This window comes from Aquarana catesbeiana, linkage group LG03, assembly GCF_042186555.1.
Source record: "Aquarana catesbeiana isolate 2022-GZ linkage group LG03, ASM4218655v1, whole genome shotgun sequence".
Classification (NCBI taxonomy): Eukaryota; Metazoa; Chordata; class Amphibia; order Anura; family Ranidae; genus Aquarana; species Aquarana catesbeiana.
Window position 1 is genome coordinate 81,315,954 of NC_133326.1, and position 23,698 is coordinate 81,339,651.

A 23,698-nucleotide genomic window follows, 5' to 3' on the forward strand; every position below is an offset into this window, starting at 1 on the left:
ATGTCATATGCCTGTTTGATTTTGCAATCTTGTAAGTCCTATAAGGGGGAATTTTATTTTATTTAATAAATCAGTTTGAAATGGTATTACGCTATGGAGTTGTCTTCTATGGAGTTGTCTTTCTCTTCATGTGAATGAGCCATTAGTGGGTGACCCGTCCTCCCGGCTGCAACAGGATCTATGATCAATTATCCAGGGAGAGGATTGAAACTAAGATCTGGTGTTTGTTACCCAGCACAGTCTGGTAAGAGTCCTATTTCATAGGGTGATTCCCCCCCCCCCCCAACTCTACACGTGTGGAGGTGATGGTGAAATGGTTATATTTAGGACATAATCAAGCACTCTCTCTTTTTTGGACTCTACTAAATCCTTAATGTGAAGTGATCGCATAGTTGCAACGATAATTTTTGGACTTTAAACTTACATGCACTTTATGATTGCACACCCCTGACAGCGGGAACATGTTTGTTTATCTAGCGCTGCCTTGATGAATGCTTTTGTCTGTTTTAAATTGAATTCGCTTGCCATCGGCAGGCATATGTGGTAACAGCTTCAGCCTTAAATAGGATATTTGTGGTTTCTTTATATCCATTGTGGTAGGTTCACCTAAACCATAAGCGCTTGAATTTGTAGGAGGGGGCTCGTTTGTCTACAAGTCGCTATAAGTATTTCCTTTTTTATTCACTGCTGTACATCTTAATTACTTTTCTTTTAAATCCAGAGGATAAGTGAAAATGAGCCCCAGATCAATGACTCAAGCCATATGACCACATTTTACTGAGCCCAAGTCGAGGATTAAAGTAGCACAGCTGGATAAACTATTGAATAGTGTGACTTTGCCTAGTTCAGCGTATTTGGCATATGTTCTCTGTAGCCACTGAAGGTTAATATATATTTATATTTTAATAACATACTACCCAAGAACCAAATTACTTTCTTGGATTTTTTGTCACAGCAACCATAAAAAAGAAATATCTAAGAACAAAAACTACATTTATTCTAGAATATGTTTTATATTTTTAATGCATCAGCTTCAATCTTCTTGTACTGTGTGTTTGAATATGTATACAATTATAAATGCTCTGTCAGTGTCGCAGATATACTTTTGCAAAAGTCTGATCCCGTAGCAAGACATATATGTTAATTGAAAATGTTAATAAATGTTTAGTGGAGGCTCAGTGACTGCATGGTCATGAAACATGTTTATGGAGTTCTCTGATCCTGCTCAAGGCGTATAATGATCGTTTATGCATGCAAATGTGTACTGTCTGAAGCGTTCCTGCATTTTATAGTGACTATTCAGTAAAAATTATTTCAATGGCAAATATGCTGAAGTTTTCATAACATGGCGGACTCTATATATTTCTTGAAATTTTTCTTTTTAGTAGAATAGCAGAGATCAGTGGTAGAGTATCATAAGGGAAGGTCATTAGTAATGAGACAAACATACCTGGGTTTGGTTTCGGCAAAGTTTGGCAAACATGACTAAAGTAGGGTATGTGGAAGGATGGAGGGGGTCATGGATTTTTTTTCTTGATTTTCACGTGGTCCCCTTTAATATTCATACCAGACCTGAAAGGCCTGGCATGAATTATGGGGGAACCCCAATGCCATTTTTGTTAAACAATTACTTACATGGCTTTGGATTCTCTTTATCTATAACAGACCCTTATCCTAGATGATGACATTCCCCAATAATTTATACCATGACTTTCAGATCTGGTATAGATTTTAAGGGGGAACCACAAACAAATCTAAAAAAAAAAAAAGTGAGGTCCTCCCCAAGAACTCACACCAGCCCTTATCTAAGCATTCAGTCTAGCAGGCCAGGAATCTGGGTGGGACTGACTTGAGTCTGTACGAGCTCAGTGATGCCAGCCGACAGCAGACTTTAGGCAGCTGTTGGCTGAAAATGGGTCACAGGTGTGCAGAACAAAGTGCAATTCTGTGATCTATAGGAGTAGGGCCAAACAAGCTTTGGCCCTACTTCTCCTTTAAATCAGAACTTCTGTATTGGCTCAGTTCTCCCTCCAGCACAGCCATTATGGCACATTGCACAGATGCACTGAAGGTCTCTGCTTAGCCTACAGGACACAAAACCTCGCGGAACATCTGTGCAAGTGCAGGGAGTGTGGATAAAAAGATGTAATTCTCGTCTATGTGAGAAAGGAGGATGTGCCGCTTTGTGGTACAATGAGCTTAGTAAAAACAATGCCACCTGGGACTCTCCTCCTGATTGGCTGAGATACAGCAGCGGTGCTATTGGCTCCCTGCTGTCAATCAAAGTCAGTTAACCAATCAGGAGAGTGAGGGAGTGGGACCAAACCCGGCTCCATGTCTGAATAGACACAGGAAGCTGTGACTTGGCTCGGGTGTCCCCATAGCAAGCTGCTTGCCGTGGGGGCACTTAACAGGAGGGAGGGGCCAGGAGAACCACAGAGGGACCTGAGAAGAGAAGGATCTGGGCTGCTCTGTGCAAAACCAACTGCACAGAAGAGGTAAGTATAACATGTTTGTTATTTTTAGAGAGAAAAAAACGAGACTTTAAAATCATTTTAAATATGGGGCAAGGATATTTGTTGTAATACATAGCTTTTTATATGCTACTATAGATAATAAGGCAGGGTTTATTTCTGTGTGAGACAACAGATTTTAGCAAAGAAGGTGCAGCAAATGAATCAGCATAAGTATGCAGTTTATTATCTTTAACATGATTTAAAACATCACATTGAGATTGTACTTACCATATTTATCGGTGTATAACATGTACTTTTCCCCCCTGAAAATAGGGGGCAAATCACGGGTGCATGTTATACGCCGATAGTGTACCTTGGAGGGGAAGGAGGGGGACAAGCACTGCTGAGCGCCACCATCTCCTGTATAATCAGCTCTCACTCAGCTCTGACATCACACACACAGTCCAGCCTCCGCCACCGGCATTGGACCAGTGTTCTGTCAATCACAGGAGCTGGTCCAATGCCGATGGCGGAGGCGGGACTGTGTATGTGGATGCCGACTGAGAGCTGAGTAAACAGGAGATGACAGCTTGGTGATTTCCTGCATGAGAGATGGTGAGGCTGCAGATGGGCATCAGGCTGCATTGATGGGAGATGGGTGCATATCAGGCTGCATTAAGGCTGCAGATGGGCACAGATCAGGCTGCATTGAGGCTGCAGATGGGCACAGATCAGGCTGCATTGAGGCTGCAGATGGGCACAGATCAGGCTGCATTGAGGCTGCAGATGGGCACAGATCAGTTTGCATTGATGCTGCAGATGGGCACATATCAGGCTGCATTGAGGCTGCAGATGGGCACTAATCAGACTGCATTGATGGGCACTGACCATTATTTTGCTTCAAAGTGGTTTATTTTGAAAAAAAGTTTCCTGAAACTTCCCTCTTAAAGTGAAGGTGCATGTTATATGCCTGTGCATGTTATACGCCTGTGCGTGTTATACACCAATAAATACGGTAGTTATTACGCCTCATGCACACAGAGTGTTAATAACACCACTTTTAGAGGATTTTTTTTTCAGCCTTTAACTGCCCCATCCCCGCCCCCCCATGTTAGCCTGTGTTCATGTACACAGGCATTTCCAAGCATTTAGAGGCGGGGTGATTAGAAGCTGAAGGAAAAACTTCAGGGCCAGTGCGTTCATGCGAGGAGTGTTTTGCTGTTAAAAAGCCTGATGTGCCTAAACACCTCCATCTAAATGCACTTTAGTGATTGGGCGTTCATTCCGATGGCCAGAATAAATTACTGCTCTGGCAAGTGGAATAAATGAACGCCCAAGCGCTTCACACACCTAAACATGTTTGAAAAACATGGCTTTAGGCGTGTATTTACCGTGTGCATGGGACCTAACTCTATATTATTATTTTTTTCTAAAGCTATTTGTTTAAAAATATATTTTACTACATTGAAATAAATTTTAATTCTTTTTCTGCAGGGATGAGGAAAATGCTGTCTTTACAAGCAACACTGCAAAAGAACGTTGGAGTAGAGTAATTCAAAGGGTAAGAAGAATTCAATCTCATCTTTTCTACACATTTAAAGGTAGCATGAGAATAAAGCAGAGCTTGGTCTGATTAAAAAGAAACTGTCATTAAGAGGAGAAGCAATCGTTCTGCTTGGCTTAGATGATTACATTCACACAGCCTGCTCAGCAGGGATAGTTCTTCCTGGTGATACTCAACTTTTTTGTTGTCTGCCTGAAATCAGGGTGGAGGTGGACCAGGGGATAAAGCTTTCGATTCTTCTGTTTTATCAACTAGTATATTAACCATACAATGGACAGAGAGTAAGCGATAGGATTACTGTTGTGGTAATAGATTGGATCTGAAATCAAAAAGCATTTGATTCTTTTGCTTTTACTGCAGCATAAAATGGGGAATACTTCTGCACTGACTGGCAGGAATGTCAGTATTTTCATCCTGGGTTCTGGGTGTACCAGGAGTACAGAAATCACGTTTTATGTAGCCAGCGGTACTTACTGGAACCTAATAGTGATGGATGCCTCACTATATGGTATGCTTACAAAGCATTTTCTAATGACAGGTTAGGTTTAAATGTGGTCTGTATCTTGTGCTTTCAATTTCTTCTAATGAAGGAACACGAATTGTTATCTGAGCATAATTCCTATTTTTTGGCTGAAATACGATCCATGTTAATGTGCATTGGAATCATAGCCCTGGGTTAATGGTTCCCTTCTATAACCTTGTTATTGTATACCAAACTATATAAAATGATTGTTACTTGTAAATGGTTGTTCTTGTAAAAGATATGTGTGTGTGTGACCCCCGAAGGAGCTGCTGAGTTATTTGGGCCTGTACTCTGCTTTATACCCCTTTAAATATCTCAGTCCCCCTGACACAGCTGTGGTGTAATAGTGTGCAGTTAGAACAAAATCACAAAGGCAAGTTCACAATACTCATTATTATATACCTGTCTGTAGTTACCCTACCCTCCTCTTGGCTGGTGATGAAGAGTAAAACAACACTCACACAGTTGTACTTAATAACCGTATTTACTGTAGTTGTATTAGAAGGGTTAAACTACAATGGTTGTACTGTCAGACCAACATAGTCTGACAGACAACTAAACTTTACAAAGGTACAATACAAGTGTATAAAATGTCTGAAATAATATATGAGAGGTGTAACGAAGTGAATAGGATACCGTCAGAGTGAGTGTATCTCACTCTAAGCACTGTCCTATTTCCTGTGCGCTTAAGGCTATACTAAATCAAATGTTGACTTGACTTATTATAATACAACACTAGGGAGCTCCCTCCTTTAATATCACACCACCCTGATATAATAAAATAACCCAAGGCCTTATGTGTTACTGAACAGTCCTTCTTTATCTTCTTTTCTTCTGCTAGCAAACAAGGTAACTTTGTAATCCAAGGGTTAATGATTCCTTATCAAAGTATGCTGAAAAGATGAAAGCCAGGCTCTGGTGCCGTGGCACTTTAACTAACTTTGATGGCAAGGACTCAGTACCAATTCCTCTTGAATCTGCTTGTGGGACTATGGGTCCCAGCAACTCTGTCTTGTGTACACGTGTGTATGAAAGTGCATCAATAGGTTTGTGGGCAACAGCCCTCTCACCCAATCAGGACAGAAGACTCCGCTCTGATGTGCAGGGTTCTGTCTCTGCAATATCTCAGTTCGTTCGCTGCGGCCACGCCGTCATGCTCTACCACTTCACAGACGACCAGGGAGTCCTCAGTTACCTCCTTCAAGGGTCTCTGGAACGATCACACTGCTGCTCCAATACGCTGTGATCTAAGGCAGGATCACTGGCTGCTGTTCTGCTCCGCACAGGGTAGGCCGCAACTCTGTGGAACACACACACCCACAGAGCCCTGCTGGCGGGCCACGCGTCCCAGGAACAAGAGACCTAAGATGGTCGCTCCCAGCCTTTTTATAGTCTTCCCACAATGCAGTTCTGCTCCCTGAGGTTTGTGGGAGTTACTGTGCATTCTGGGTAGGTCAAGTTAATGTCCAAATGTAAACAAACAGAATACTTCCATGTCAAACTCCTGAACAGTAAAAATAAACTAAAGATTCAGTCCTTTTGTACTTTGGCCACTAGATGACGACAGAGGATAAGATATAACATTAACATTAAGTTACATCAAAAATGTGTCCCAGCTAAACACACACACACATATATATATATATATATATATATATATATATATATATATATATATATATATATATATATATATATATATAATCAATAATGTATGTATATATATACACACACAAGAACTTTAATGGCATCCCAGTCTTAATCCATAGGGTTCAATATTGAGTTGGCTCACCCTTTGCAGCTAGAACAGCTTCAACTCTTCTGGGAAGGCTGTCCACAAGGTTTAGGAGTGTGTCTATGGGAATGCTTGACAGTTCTTCCTCCAGAAGCACATTTGTGAGGTCAGGCACTGATGTGGACGAGAAGGCCTGGCTCGCAGTCTCCACTCTAATTTATCCCAAAGGTGTTCTATCGAGTTGAGGTCAGGACTCTGTGCAGGCCAATCACGTTCCTCCACCCCAAACTCGCTCCTGTGTTTGTGGACCATGCTTTGTGCACAGTGTATATATTGCTTTGTATACATACAGTGTGTGTGTGTGTGTGTGTGTGTGTGTGTGTGTATATATATATATATATATATATATATATATATATATATATACAGTGGGGCAAAAAAGTATTTAGTCAGCCACCAATTGTGCAAGTTCTCCCATTTAAAAAGATGAGAGAGGTGAGAGAGGCCTGTCATTTTCATTATAGGTATACCTGAACTATGAGAGACAAAATGTGGAAACAAATCCAGACAATCACATTGTCTGATTTTTGAAAGAATTTATTTGCAAATTATGGTGGAAAATAAGTATTTGGTCACCTATAGACAAGCAAGATTTCTGGCTCTCACAGACCTGTATCTTCTCCTTTAAGAGGCCCCTCTGTCCTCCACTCATTACCTGTATTAATGGCACCTGTTTGAACTTTTTATCAGTATAAAAGACACCTGTCCACAACCTATAACAATCAAACTCCAAACTCCGCTATGGTAAAGACCGAAGAGTTGTCGAAGGACACCAGAAACAAAATTGTAGACCTGCACCAGGCTGGGAAGACTGAATCTGCAATAGGCAAGCAGCTTGGTGTGAAGAAATCAACTGTGGGAGCAATAATTAGAAAATGGAAGACATACAAGACCACTGATAATCTCCCTCGATCTGGGGCTCCATGCAACATCTCATCCCGTGGGGTCAAAATGATCACAAGAACGGTGAGCAAAAATCCCAGAATCACACGGGGGGACCTAGTGAATGACCTGCAGAGAGCTGGGACCAATGTAACAAAGGCTACCATCAGTAACACACTACGCCGACAGGGGACTCAGATCCTGCAGTGCCAGACGTGTCCCCCTGCTTAAGCCAGTACATGTCCGGGCCCGTCTGAGGTTTGCTAGAGAGCATTTGGATGATCCAGGAGAGGATTGCGAGAATGTCATATGGTCAGATGAAACCAAAGTAGAACTGTTTGGTAGAAACACAACTCATCGTGTTTGGAGGAGAGAGAATGCTGAGTTGCAGCCAAAGAACACCATACCTACTGTGAAGCATGGGGGTGGCAACATCATGCTTTGGGGCTGTTTCTCTGCAAAGGGAACAGGACGACCGATCCGTGTACATGTAAGAATGAATGGGGCCATGTATCGTGAGATTTTGAGTGCAAACCTCCTCCCATCAGCAAGGTCATTGAAGATGAAACGTGGCTGGGTCTTTCAGCATGACAATGATCCCAAACACACCGCCCGGGCAACAAAGGAGTGGCTTCGTAAGAAGCATTTCAAGGTCCTGGAGTGGCCTAGCCAGTCTCCAGATCTCAACCCCATAGAAAACCTTTGGAGGGAGTTGAAAGTCCGTGTTGCCCAGCGACAGCCCCAAAACATCACTGCTCTAGAGGAGATCTGCATGGAGGAATGGGCCAACATACCAGGAACAGTGTGTGACAACCTTGTGAAGACTTACAGAAAACGTTTGACCTCTGTCATTGCCAACAAAGGATATATAACAAAGTATTGAGATGAACTTTTGATATTGACAAAATACTTATTTTCCACCATAATTTGCAAATAAATTCTTTCAAAAATCAGACAATGTGATTGTCTGGATTTGTTTCCACATTTTGTCTCTCATAGTTGAGGTATATCTATGATGACAATTACAGGCCTCGCTCATCTTTTTAAGTGGGAGAACTTGCACAATTGGTGGCTGACTAAATACTTTTTTGCCCCACTGTATATATATATATATATATCTATATATATATATATAGATAGATATATATATATAGATATATATATATATACACTCACCGGCTACTTTATTACCTTGCTAGTACCTTTGGATCCCCTTTTGCCTTCAGAACTGCCTTAAGTCTGGCATAGATTCAACATGGTGCTGGAAACATTCCTCAGAGATTTTGGTCCATAGTGACATGATAGCATCACTCAGTTGCTGCAGATTTGTCGGCTGAACATCCATGATGCAAATCTCCCATTCCACCACATCCCAAAGGTGCTCTATTGGATTGAGATCTGGTGACCATGGAGGCCATTGGAGTGAACTTATTGTCATGTTCAAGAAACCAGTTTGAGATGATTTGAGTTTTGTGACATGGTGCATTATCCTGCTGGAAGTAGCCATCAGAAGATGGGTACACTGTAGTCATAAAGGGATGGACATGGTCAGCAACAATACTCAGGTAGGCCGTGGCATTTAAACAATGCTCAATTGGTACTAAGGGGCCCAGAGTGTGCCAAGAAACCATCTCCCACGCATTACATCACCACCACCAGCCTGAACCGTTGATACAAAGCAGTATGGATCCATGCTGTCATGTTGTTTACAACAAATTCTGACCATCTGAATGTCACAGCTTAAATTTAGACTCCTCCAACCAGGCAATGTTTATTCCAATCTTCTATTGTCCAATTTTGGTGAGCCTGTGTGAATTGTAGCCTCCGTTTCCTATTCTTAGCTGACAGGAATGGCACCCGGTGTGGTCTTCTGCTGCTGCAGCCCATCAGCTTCAAGGTTCGATGTGTTGTGCATTCAGAGATGGTATTCTGCATACCTTGGTTGTAATGAGTGGTTATTTGAGTCACTGTTGCCTTTCTATCATCTCAAACCAGTCTGCCCATTCTCCTCTGACATCAACAAGACATTTTCATCCACGCAACTACCGCTCACTGGATGTTTTCTCTTTTTCGGACCATTCTCTGTAAACCCTAGAGATGGTTGTGCGTGAAAATCCCAGCTGATCAGCAGTTTTTGAAAAACTTAGACCAGCAATTGAACATGTGTATCTATGTATCCATATGTATCTATGGCCAGTGAGTGTGTGTATGTATGTATGTATGTATATATATATATATATATATATATTGGGTTGCCTCACCCTTTGCAGCTAGAACAGCTTCAACTCTTCTGGGAAGGCTGTCCACAAGGTTTAGGAGTGCATCTATGGGAATGTCTAACCATTCTTCCAGAAGCTCATTTATGAGGTCAGGCACTGATGTGGACGAGAAGGCCTGGCTCGCAGTCTCCATGCTAATTTATCCCAAATGTGCTCTATAGCGTTGAAGTCAGGACTCTGTGCAGACCACTCAAGTTCCTCCACCCCAAACTCATTCATCCATGTCTTTATGGACCTTGCTTTGTGCACTGTTGCGCAGTCATGTTGGAACAGGAAGGGGCCATCCCCAAACTGTTCCCACAAAGTTGGGAGTATGAAATTGTCCAAAATGTCTTGGTAAGTTGATGCTTAAAGAGTTCCCTTCACTGGGCCAGGCTCAATCCCTGAAAAACAACCCCATACCATAACCCCCCCTCCACCAAATGATTTGGACCAGCAAGGTAATGGACAAAGCAAGGTCCATAAAGACACGGATGAGCGAGTTTGGGGTGGAGGAACTTGACTGGCCTGCACAGAGTCCTGACCTCAACCTGATAGAATGCCTTTGGGATGAATTAGAGTGGAGACTGCGAGTCAGGTCTTCTAGTACATCAATGCCTGACCTCACAAATGCGCTTCTGGAAGAATGGTCAAACATTCCCATGGACACACTCCTAAACCTTGTGGACAGCCTTCCCAGAAAAGTTGAAGCTGTTATAGCTGCAAAGGGTGGGCCAACTCAATATTGAACCCTACGGACTAAGACTAGAATGCCATTAAAGTCCATGTGCATGTAAAGGCAAGCGTCCCAATACTTTTGGTGATATAGTGTATATATTTATTATATTTAAGATTACCAGAATACATAGTTTACTTTGAGTACGTCAAGAGTTAACAATTTAATAGCATAAAGACGATTATGCTATTAAAATATATAGAAATCTCCCTTGCTGAAATGACTTATACCTGTAGAATAGAGCTACTCAGAACAACATAGGGAAATAATTTTGGCACAGTGTTCTCCACTGTCCTTTTGTCCAACAGATCACATAGATCCATAGATGGATCACAATTTGGCTGGTCCCTGCTGAACTGCCCAAATTTGATTCCATCTATGGGCAGCTTAACTTACAGAAGAGGTATATTTTTCTTTATATAGGCTTTCTTATTTACCTGCTGATGGCTCTCAGAATTGTTCTTCACTGCAGTTGCTTAAATTTCCTAAACAGAAATTATAATGATTTTGGATCACATTTATTTTCATTTTGTATACAAATAAATACCTAGTACATGACAATGGGATTACAAAGCATTATACATTTATGTTTGTGAATTGCAGAATGTACTTTGGAGCTCTGTAAATGCTTCTTATATCAAAGGGGCTAAAGTAAAACTGCAAATATGTGGAACTGAGTGTTAAATTTCATCATCTGGATTAAAGGGAGATATTAGAATATCTAGTTGCAATATTTCATATTTATCTGATTAAAAAATACAGTAGAAACACTATTTTTAAAAACTGTACTTTCTATCTTGAGCATACTAAAGGAAGAAAATATGTACTTTACTGATTTTAACCAAGGGCTTGGTTAACTGATACTCTTACGCACACTCTCGAGCTTAGAGACAAGATTTGCAATCAGAATGAGGTCAAACAGTTGACAAGGGAGTTGGCAAGGTCATCAATTTCAAAACTCATCCTCACAAAAACTAAAGCTAAATAAGGTAGATAACACAAGTAAGTCTGCAAAATGATTAATGACTTAAAACTCTATATTCAACCAAATTAGTTTCTGTGTTGTCTGATGTGGTGTGTTAATGCATGCACATTAGCGCAAGTTAAGCTCTTGCATTAATTAAAGCAGTCAATTTATTTAGGCTGCCATTGGACCACAAGGTACCAGAAAACGCACTTGAACCATGATTCTGTTGAAATAGAAATATATTCACCATTTTCTTAATTGTCTTTTACCTCAATCTACTGTAGTTTTTCTTTTATCCATTCTGCTCCTGAGATTTTTTTATGCCTCAATTTTCCAGTATTTCTTATTTAGCATCAACTGAATTTGAAGTAGAGAGTCTTAAGCCTCATACACACGATTGGATTTTCCGAGGGGAAATGTGTGATGACAGGCTGTTGGGGGAAAATCCGACCGTGTGTACGCTCCATCGGACAATTGTGGGATTTTCCGTGGACAAATGTTGGATAGCAGGTTTTAAAATTTTCCGCGGACAAATGTCTGTTGTCGGATTTTCTGAGCGTATGTACACAAGTCCATCGGTCAAAAGTCCAAAGTACAAACACGCATGCTCGGAAGCAAGGACGAGCTAGAAGCGGCTGGTCTTGTAAACTAATGTTCGTAATGGAGAATTAACATTCGTGACGCGGCAAATTATGAAATCTCCAAATGCAGTTCACAATTCTCTTCTTCTTTAATGGGATAATAATGAAGCTGCTTTGCTGGTGATACTGATGGAGTTATTGCAAACAAATTTCCAAAGGCTTTTTTTTTCTAGTGATATGAAGAATAATATTATTATGCTTTTTTTTGGGGGGGGCAAGTTACCACAACACCATTATCCCGTAGTTTTTAAGATCAAAGATACAACTATGTTGGTGTCCCCCTTGTCAATTTTCGATTGTATTCTTTTTAAATGTAACTGCCTACTCCCAAAACGTCATTTGAAGTAAAACCAGGGCTTTTTTCCAGCTGGAACTCGGTGGAACCCAGTTCCACCACCTCTGGCTCAGGCCCTCTGCTCCCTGCTCTCCACTATTACTTGTAAACATTGAAATCCGGCTTTTGTGTTTACAAGGGACAGCTTGTCTCTCAATGGCTCCCACAGATCTGATCTCCTGAGTGGAAAAGGAAGATACAGGTGCAGAGCAGATCCCAACTCCGCCACTGGATCATCTCCCTACAAGTGAGAGAGGAGCTACCTACAGTGTATGGGGAGGTACTAGAGCCAACAGTGTGTTTCAGTTTAATACAGCAACACAAGTAAGACAAGTGGAAAATGGTGGAGCTTTTAAGGAGGGAGGGAGAAGATGGGGGCAGTGGAAGGGGGGTTGCATGCAGAGGTCAGAGCTGAAGAGGGGTGAAAGGGAGATGTGGATGGGGGATGCAGAGGTAAGCAGCTGCGGAAGAAGGCTAAACTCTGCACACTTTGTGTAGTGCACCCCTGAACTCTGCACAGTGTGTAGTGCACCCCTGAACTCTGCACTCTCTGTGTAGTGCACCACTGAACTCTGCACACTGTGTGTAGTGCACCCCTGAACTCTGCACTCTGTGTGTAGTGCACCCCTGAACTCTGCACACTTTGTGTAGTGCACCCCTGAACTCTGCAAACTGTGTGTAGTGCACCCCTGAACTCTGCATTCTGTGTGTAGTGCACCCCTGAACTCTGCACTCTGTGTGTAGTGCATCCCTGAACTCTGCACACTGTGTGTAGTGCATCCCTGAACTCTGCACACTGTGTGTAGTGCACCCCTGAACTCTGCACTCTGTGTGTAGTGCACCCCTGAACTCTGCACTCTGTGTGTAGTGCACCCCTGAACTCTGCATTCTGTGTGTAGTGCACCCCTGAACTCTGCACTCTGTGTGTAGTGCATCCCTGAACTCTGCACACTGTGTGTAGTGCACCCCTGAACTCTGCACTCTGTGTGTAGTGCACCCCTGAACTCTGCACTCTGTGTGTAGTGCACCCCTGAACTCTGCACACTGTGTGTAGTGCACCCCTGAACTCTGCACTCTGTGTGTAGTGCACCCCTGAACTCTGCACACTGTGTGTAGTGCACCCCTGAACTCTGCATTCTGTGTGTAGTGCACCCCTGAACTCTGCACTCTGTGTGTAGTGCACCCCTGAACTCTGCACTCTGTGTGTAGTTCACCCATGAACTCTGCACACTGTGTATAGTGCACCCCTGAACTCTGCACTCTGTGTGTAGTGCACCCCTGAACTCTGCACTCTGTGTGTAGTGCACCCCTGAACTCTGCACTTTGTGTGTAGTGCACCCCTGAACTCTGCACACTGTGTATAGTGCACCCCTGAACTCTGAACTCTGCACACTGTGTGTAGTGCACCCCTGAACTCTGTATGTAGCACACCCTGGAACTCTGTGTGTAACATCCCTCTCCCCCTGAGGTTTTTTTTTTGGGGGGGGGGGTCGTGGTTGAGTTCCTGCACCTATTTTCTGAGAAAAAAAGCCCTGAGAGCCAACAGTGTGTTTCAGTTTAATACAGCAACACAAGTAAGACAAGTGGAAAATGGTGGAGCTTTTAAGGAGGGAGGGAGAAGATGGGGGCAGTGGAAGGGGGGTTGCATGCAGAGGTCAGAGCTGAAGAGGGGTGAAAGTGAGATGTGGATGGGGGATGCAGAGGTAAGCAGCTGCGGAAGAAGGCTAAACTCTGCACACTTTGTGTAGTGCACCCCTGAACTCTGCACAGTGTGTAGTGCACCCCTGAACTCTGCACTCTCTGTGTAGTGCACTCCTGAACTCTGCACACTGTGTGTAGTGCACCCCTGAACTCTGCACTCTGTGTGTAGTGCACCCCTGAACTCTGCACACTTTGTGTAGTGCACCCCTGAACTCTGCACTCTGTGTGTAGTGCACCCCTGAACTCTGCACACTGTGTATAGTGCACCCCTGAACTTTGCACTCTGTGTGTAGTGCACCCCTGAACTCTGAACTCTGCACTCCGTGTGTAGTGCACCCCTGAACTCTGCACTCTGTGTGTAGTGCACCCCTGAACTCTGCACACTGTGTGTAGTGCACCCCTGAACTCTGCACACTGTGTGTAGTGCACCTCTGAACTCTGTATGTAGCACACCCTGGAACTCTGTGTGTAACATCCCTCTCCCCCTGAGAATACAATTGGACATGCTATCTGCCAATATAACTTAACCAAGCAGTGAATTCTATGCATCCAAAAATATAGAAAACATACCAAATCAAATCATTATTATTCAACCAAAAAAATAATGTCAAAGCAATAACTCCAAGGCCAATAATAAATAACATGTTATCTCCTCCAATTCCGCAACATGTCTGGTTGATGAACGGCCGTTCAGAAACAAACTGAAAAGCACGAAATGAAAAGCGTGAAATGAAAAGCGCAAAATGAAAAGCGCGAATCAACACTCACCAAACTTCTACTAACACAAAATTAGCAGAAGGAGCCCAAAAGAGCTGAAAAACCACGTAGTATGTCAGTATGTTATTGTTTGTTGGCCGACAATTCCTTACCGTTTGTATGCAAGACAAGTTTGGGCCAACGCTCTTCAGATAAAAGTCCATGGTTTTGTTGGCCAACAATCCAATCGTACGTACGAGGCTTTAGAGCTTTGGTTCCATGTCCTTCCCCAGTCAGCAAGTGCTGAACATTGTGTTTTAGTAGTTAATAATAAAAAAAAAAAATTAAAAAGTATGTTAAGGGGGAAAAAAAAGCATATTATGGAAGATCCTTAATTGAATGCAGACATTTTACAGCATGGTAGCAAGTCCCAATGCCTCTTGCCTATTTTAGTATTTTAAATGATTGGTATTGCTAGTTTTTTCACACTAACTTATTATCATAAGTCACATTGATCAGATTTGTTAGAAGGTCTCGAATAGCTGAGCATTATATGGCAAGCATAGCTCTACATACCTTGTCAGGTATCTCTAATAATTCAGAACTATGTTAGCTAATGGTAAGTGACTGCAAACTTTCTGTTTTATTTGCTGAATTCTGTTCTCTCTATTTTAATTATACATTCAGGCAATAAACACACATAAAATTACCATAATCAAATTAATCTTCGGCTGTTGACAGGTAACTGTGACATAGAAGACCCTTTTATTAAACACTAAGAATAATGCATGTGTGGGAATGCCTTGTATTAAATTATGTTAATGCTTTTTGTTATAGCAACTTGTAACCTTGCTGTTTACGGCATTCAGCGTTGGCGTTCTACTTTTTGGGGGCTGGGTAATTTTAGGAAATATGGTAATGGTGGCAATAAACTATCTGACCTTCATAAATTGGCAAAAAGTAGTGTCATAAATTTGTTAAGCCCATAAAATTAGAACTGCATCCTCGTATTACTGGTGATACATTTTTTCATCTACATAAGGACATAGCTAACCACAGGTCATCCTGTACGGGTGCATTAGGCCCACAACATGTAGTGCTGTGCTCCCCTAATAATATGCAAAGACATTTTTGGTAGCCTCCTAAAAACACTGTTTAATCCTGAGGGGGGGGGGATCTATAACAGAGACACTCTTTAATTCCCTGATAATGGAATAATGGATATAAAATATAGGTCAAGATAAACTAAGTAGAATTAATATTGAGTCAGTGACGAAAGATTTTAAAGGCAATGTTGTTCTTATTCTATAAGACATTGGGACTGATTTACTAAAACTGGGGAGTGCACAATCTGGTGCAGCTCTGCATAGAAACCAATCAGCTTCCAGGTTTTTTGTCAAAGTTTAAAGTGATTGTAAACGATCACCTTGTAAAACAACCCATATAAAACCCATATAAAAAAATCATTAAAAATACCTTTTTCCCTTTTTTTTTTTAGAAGTGATCACATTCCATCTGTTCTCAGCTGCATAAGACCGGGGGGAGAGCACACTGAGTTCCCAGCACAGCTAGAGAATTGACCACAGTGTGCTTTCCTGCTTAGTGTGGTCAGTTTTTAATAGGAAAGCAGAGGGACTGGCAGGAACACCAGGGATTTCACACAAAGGAAGCAATACAAAGAGAACAGGATACTTTCTTATACAAGTACATGGTATAGTAGGCACATATCAGGAATATCAAGTGTTGGGATAACAAACACTTTAACTGAAGAAGATGACGTTAGAAGTTGATTGGTTGATTGGCTACCATGCACAGTTGCAACAGATTTTGCACTCTCCAGTTTTAGTAAATTAACCCCACTATGTAACGCTCCTTCTTAATTTCCCAGTGATGGTTAAAGTGCAGTGTTTAATGCTGCCTCTTGATCTCCTCATAATTCTATAGATGACTGTGTACTGCCCTATTTTAAAGAGTCCCACCCGGGAGAAACTACTAGGCAACCAGCCTGTCATGCTGGGTAGTATGCAGCTGTACATAGTGAGGTTAGAGGAGCCCTGGGACAGTTGCTGATGGAAAGAAAAGGACAACTAACTAGACTATGTGAGAAACCAGAGCTTGAAGCTTCCCCTTCAGGTAAAAGATGGACATGATAGGAAGTTACTGTTACTAAAGTAATTCCCATTTGTAGGAAAGAGATCTGAATATGGTCAGCCATGCAAGAATGAATTTTTGCCTATGTACTTTGTTATATACATTTTTGCACAGTAAAGAGGTGTTAAAGGAGCATGTGGGACATGTTATTCCAATGGGACAGAGGGTAAGCCTATACTTGGGGAGCAAAAATAGAGACGTGCTTTGTTAGGAAACTAGTGGTGATCAGGAGAAGGAGGATTGGCCAGGATGGTGGTGGTGACCAGTTTCTCATCTGGACCACGCTCCTTGTACCCCAGGACCATTGTGTTTTTTGGGCTGGGTGTGTGGCATGACCCCTAATGGACTTGGCCTTCAACCAAAGAATCTGGGGGTCTGTACAGCTGTGTTGTACTGAGTAAGTGTAGGTTTCCTGACAGGTCCATGTAGCAAGTAAAGCGCAGACAGAGCAATAGAAAAGGTTTCTAACATTTGTTGAGTCAAACTACTAGTCCTACAAGTGGAAGAAATGAGATTTTAAACCTAATAACAATTCAGGAAACATGCTCCACTGACTACCTTAATTTAATTGTTTGCTGTGGGTCGTTGCAATTTATATTTGTATTGACCTTTGCACTGTCATGTTATATAAACCTAATCATTTAGCAAGACAAGTAATGTTTCTTTTGAGTACATTAGCTATCAAAGTGCTGCATTATGATGGAAACGTTCTGGAGATAATTAAACATTTTTACCACCATGATTTTCTTAATGACTAGAAAGGGTTGCTGCATATATGTGTTACTAAAAAAAAAAACCGTTATGACAGCATCATTACTGTGATTGTTTTGTGCAAGCTTACAATTTATTATTATATTGGCACAAAGCTGGGGTCACAACCTCATCACCAATCTCCTGAATTGCACACAGAGTGCATCATTAATTCAAAAATAATTATTTTAGGGTGTGCCTATCATATTGTGAATTGTAGAGGCGTTAAACAGTCAGATAATAATTTCAAGGGTTGTGTAGAATGCATTATAGATGTGTAATCATTATGCTTTATTGTATTTCAATACAGTATTACCACATTGTACTACAACTTCTAATGCACCATGATGCCTTTCACATATGGGCTTACAATGCCTTAACCATACAGGTATTAGAAGAGTTCACGTGAAAGAGGATATACATTATGTACAGTTTATGATCATATTGCACCCAATTAATAGCAGAACCAACAATAAAAAATGTTCATAAACAGAGAAACTATTTTGTGTTAATACAGCTCTATAACTGCTCCATCATAGGCATATACACACTGAACCTGCAGCAGAATATCAAGACTACCATGTTTCCTCCATAGAGCTCTGATATCACTACTGATGGCGATTAGTATCAACTGTGATGTCAGTGATGGTGCCATTACAGCCAGGCATGAAATATGAACAAAGCATATCCCTCTATAATGTGTACATTTCTTAATTAGGAGCACAAGTGTCATCTCTGTCTGCTGCTTCCTTCCTCTGCTATCAGCATGAATCACTTCTGACAAGTTTTGCTGACACCAAGAGGAAAAAGGTGACAGGGAGGGAGCTCCAGCTGATTGACCGCCTCAGCTCTGTTCCTCGGTGCTGTGTGGAGGGGGTTGTGTCCATTCCCTCCAATCAGCTCTCAGAGCTTCCCTCACTGAGCTCTGCAGAGTGTAACTTCAGCTCTCCACCCCCTGGTTTCTGACAGCTCAGACAAGATTTATATATCCTGGAATTTGAATGGCTGTAGAGGAGAGAAGACTGCAGGTAAAACCTATTACCTATTAGGGGGGATTTGTTTTATTCCTGTGTATCAACTGAGGCCAATCACTTCACTGGGTATATGTAAGGGTTTACAGCCACTTTAAGTGAGATCATTGTGGCCCTTGAAACTAGGTTTTATATGCTAAGAGGCCACATGGCAGGATTGGCATTTTCAAAAGACATAAGCCCATTTGGAACCTCCTGGTAACCCACCATCTACATATGATAAGTTTACGGGGTCCCAACAAATTGATTCACAGTAAGAACACCAGAAGAATTGGCAGCTGTTTTGCTATAGACCTAGCAAAAGCATCCTTTGCTACCTATTTAATGCATGGAGGATAGGTTAAAATTGACAAAGAACCCTTGGCAACTCCAACTTTTGCTTTTTTTTTAAACTGAACTCACAATTTACCTTCACCCATTACCTTGCACAGTTATCCTTTCCTTAACTGAAACTTAACTTACTCAGACTCAGATTTCACTGCACACTATGAACTTCCCAGAGAGTGCACTAGAAGCTGCAGCAAGTCAGATACAGCCTGACACCTTTCCTGACTAGGGGATGTTCAACATCATCTAGCCCAATGGTCTCCAAACTGTGGCCCTTTGCTTGCCTTTATCCAGCCCTTGGGGCCCTATTCCTTCCACTGACACCAACAATGGTGCACTATTCCTTCCACTGACACCAATGATGGTGCACTATTTCCCCCACTGACACCAATGGTGGGGCACTCTTTACTCCCAGAGACCCCAGGACATTTTCTAATCCCACTGCCCACAGTCCGGCCCCCCTAAAGTCTGAAGGTCAATAAACTGGCCTTTGGTTAAGAAAGTTTGGAGACCCCCGATCTAGCCTATTTCTTCCCAGCCTTACTGTCCCTGGCCCACTCATTTTATGTATTTAATATCAGTTCTTTCAATCATGTAGGCTAAGCATCACGTGTGGACATTAGCTGGGGGGAGGGGGGGGTTGATATTTGCATATTTCCTACCCAGAATCCCAGTGCTAATATTAAGGCTCTGAGAGAACTGCTGAGTCAGGGTGTTGTGATGTATTCTAGAAGCTATGTACAAGATCTGCCTGCATTGCATACCTAACCACTTCAGCCCCGGAAGGTTTTACTCCCTTAATGACCAGGTCATTTTTTTTTGCGAAATGGCACTGCGTCAGTTTAACTGACAATTGCGCGGTCGTGTGACGTTGTACCCAAACAAAATGTATGTCCTTTTTTCCAACAAATAGAGCTTTCTTTTGTGGGAATCTGTGTTTTTTTTATTTTTTGCTCTATAAACCAAAAAAAATTGCGCTATAAACAAATAAAGACCGACAATTTTGAAAAAAAAAAAATATTTTTTACTTTCTGCTATAATACATATCCAAATTTTATTTATTTTTTTAAAACAAATTTATTCATCAGTTTGAGCCAGTATGTATTCTGCTACATATTTTTGGGGAAAAAAAAATCACAATAAGCGTATATTGATTGGTTTGCGCAAAAGTTATAGAGTCTACAAAATAGGGTATAGATTTATTGACGTTTATTTTTTTATATTTTTACTGGTAATGGCGGCAATCTGCGATTTTTAGCGAGACTGCAACATTGCGGTGGACAAATCTGACCCCAAGTGACACTTTTTGGGGACCAGTGACATTATTACATTGATCAGTGTTATAAAAATGCACTGATCAATGTATAAATGACACTGGCAGGTAAAGGGTTAACACTAGGGGGCGATCAAGGGGCTAACTGTGTTCTCTGGGTGTGTTCTAACTGTATGGGGGGGTGGGCTGCCTGGAACACCACAGAGATCACTCTTCCCGATCACTGGGAACAGCAGATCTCCATAATGTCCCCTGACAGAACGGGGATCCGCCTTATTTACATAGGCAGATCCCCATTCTGCCTCTGTGTACTGCGATCGCGGGTCGCCAGCAGACATCGAGTCCGTGGGAGCCGCGGGCGCACTCCAGCAGCGTGCAACAAGCGCGCGCCACCGGCGGCGTGCCCGCAGTTTAACATGCACAGACTGACGTATGGGTATGTCGGTTTGCGCAGGAGAGCCGACCTGCCGCAGTATATATACAGTACTGTGGCTGGTCAGCAACTGGTTAAAGTGGAACTTTACCCATATCAGCTTGATAAAAAATAATGTTCTTTAGCAATTACATACAATCCACATTAATAATTATGCTACTAAAATGAGTGTGTACTATAAAGTACCTCCAGCACTGTTCCTGTTACTTCTTGCTGGAGGCTGCAATTTTTCTGAAGCCCAAAGCCCCAGCAGTAAATCATAAAGCAGAACTAAACTCCTCAATTTACCAGTTTCAAAAACAGTTACATTCCTGGAAATGCTGGAAATGCAAACTGTCACATTTGATTGGGTCCTCAACCAAACTGTCAGACCATCAAATAACTGGTGTCATAACTGATCACATGTGCAGCACCATGGCAGAGGCAGCTTCCTTGGCTGTAAAGGATAGGAGAGTTTTAAGTTTCCGCTTTAAGGCTGTCAGAAGATCGGCCTATACAAACTCAGCAGTGCCTAAAAATTAAAAGCAACTGAGCATGTGCAAAGCAGGTTGAGACAGAGTGGATTTTAACCACGTACGGACCGCCCGCCGCCATTATATGGCGGCTCTTTGAAGTTGACTATCATTGTGATGGCAGCAGCTAGCTGCCATAAGCCATGTATCCACTTCTTCAGCGGGGGTTTCACTTTAAGATAAAAGTCGTCTCAGCTGCGTATTCGCCGTAAGATCACTTTTATCGGTGCCGGTAGAAGGCCCCCCCATCCCACCGCGCTCCGGTGGCGTCCGCTGCTTACCGGAGCCGCTGGCAGCAGCGGAAATGCTCAGATCCTGTCCCCTACTTGGCATGGAGCTGAGGGGAAGATGGCCCGCACCCCGCTCCATACCATTGCAGGGCGGAAGCGGCGTCAAAATGTCGCTCTTAAAGGGACGTAAGGGACGTTTCAACACTAAAATTTTTTTTATTATTATTGTATTTTAGTGTAAATATAAGATCTGAGTTCTTTTTGACCCCAGATCTCATATTTAAGATGTCAGAACAGTGTAAAAGTAAAAAGTAAAATAAATTTTAAAAAAAATTAAATTTTTGTTAACGTGCTCCGTCCCGCCGAGCTCGCGCGCAGAAGCGAACGCATATGTGGGTAGCGCCCGCAACTGGAAACAGTGTTCAAACCAAACATGTGAAGTAATAACCGTGATTGTTAGAGTGAGAGCAATAATTCTAGCCCTAGACTTCCTCTGTAACCCAAAACATGCAAATTGTAGAATTTTTTAAACTTCGCCTATGGAGATTTTTAAGGGTAAAAGCTTGTCGCCATTCCACGAGCAGGCGCAATTTTGAAACGTGACATGTTTGGTATCAATTTACTCGGTGTAACATTATCTTATACAAAATAAAAAAAAAAATTGAGCTAACTTTATGTTTTATTTTTTAAATGAAAAAAGAGTATTTTTTCCAAAAAAAAGTGAGCTTATAAGACCGTTGCGCAAATACGGTGTGACAGAAAGTATTGCAATGACCGCCATTTTATTCTCTAGGGTGTTTGAAAAAAAAAAATAATGTTTGGAAAATAGTCCTGGTCCTTAAGTAGTTAAACAGTATAGGCACTTATTTCTAACATTTTACAATGCTATACCTGCAAAAGGGGCCAGTCTGGAGTCATCTAGTAGGACTTAATTTTCTGCCTAAAGTTCCACTTTAAGCACCTAGATTCCATGCTATCATTGGGTCCAAAATAGGTTATATAATTAAAATATCCACTCTTCTCTTAAACACTGGACTACATTGCCTAACTGAACTTTAATTCTGCCTTACTAAGAATTTGAAACTACTGTCTATACTTGTTTGTTTTTGAAAGTGTCACTTATTTTGTATTCTGCTGCCCTGAACAAGATCAAACATTTAACCTTATTCTGTTGCCCCCTCTTGCACTGCAATCTGTCCAGGCCAGTTGTAAAACCCCACCCCTCACAAGCTTGGTTTTATCAGCTTCTAATTGAATAATTTTGAATTCCCACCCCCCACACCTTCCCACTTTAAATTTAGTTCATTTCTTGGGACGGCTGGCGAGGGTTTAGGCCGGTCACTCCTTGCACAAAGTGTCACGCCGGCAACAAGTGTTTGGCACTTGGACACAGGCACTTTGACTAAGGCACTGCTACAAACAGGGCTGGACTGGGACAAAAATTTGGCCCTGGACTTAATCCAGACCGGCCCACTTTAATTTTGCAAACACACACAAAAACAGTATACGCCCTGGCTCCCCCTCCTCCTACGTCCCCGGGCCGCCTCCGCCCTCCGGCCGTGAGAGTGACGTCACGGTGCCGGGACAAAGAGGTCGCCAGGGGAGGGCTGGCAGCCTTAGGCCTGGGGGGCAAGTCCAGTCAAGTGGCCCATTGAACCACTGAATCAGCCCCGCTGGCAGGGGGGGTGACAGATGAGTCTGCTGGAGGGGGGAGGGGAGGGTGATAGATGAGTCCGCTGTCAGGGGGGAGGGTGATAAGTCCGCTGGCAGGGGGGGTGATAGATGAGTCTGCTGGCAGGGGGGGTGATAGAAGAGTCCGTTGGAGGGGGGGAGGGTGATAGATGAGTCCGCTGTCGGGGGAGGGTGATAGATGAGTCCGCTGGCAGGGGGCAGGGCTGGACTGGGACAAAAATTTGGCCCTGGACTTCATCCAGACCGGCCCACTTTAATTTTGCAAACACACACAAAAACAGTATACGCCCTGGCTCCCCCTCCTCCTACGTCCCCGGGCCGCCTCCGCCCTCCGGCCGTGAGAGTGACATCACGGCGCCGGGACAAAGAGGTCGCCAGGGGAGGGCTGGCAGCCTTAGGCCTGGGGGGCAAGTCCAGTCAAGTGGCCCATTGAACCACTGAATCAGCCCCGCTGGCAGGGGGGGTGACAGTTGAGTCTGCTGGCGGGGGGAGGGGAGGGTGATAGATGAGTCCGCTGTCGGGGGGAGGGTGATAAGTCCGCTGGCAGGGGGGGTGATAGATGAGTCTGCTGGCAGGGGGGGTGATAGAAGAGTCCGTTGGCGGGGGGAGGGTGATAGATGAGTCCGCTGTCGGGGGGAGGGTGATAGATGAGTCCGCTGGCAGGGGGGGAGGGTGATAGATGAGTCCGCTGGCGGGGGGGTGATAAGTCCGCTGGCAGGGGGGGTGATAGATGAGTCTGCTGGCAG

General features: G+C 42.8%; 1 protein-coding gene across 1 annotated transcript in view; it reads left to right on the forward strand.

The window, feature by feature from the left end:
• Positions 1 to 23,698, forward strand: part of LOC141131459 (protein unc-13 homolog B-like) — a 251,587-nt gene that overhangs the window by 170,659 nt on the left and 57,230 nt on the right. The window contains exon 7 of the mRNA XM_073618752.1: positions 3,951 to 4,017. Coding sequence (XP_073474853.1) covers positions 3,951 to 4,017 — 67 coding nt within the window. The remainder of the gene's footprint in view (positions 1 to 3,950; positions 4,018 to 23,698) is intronic.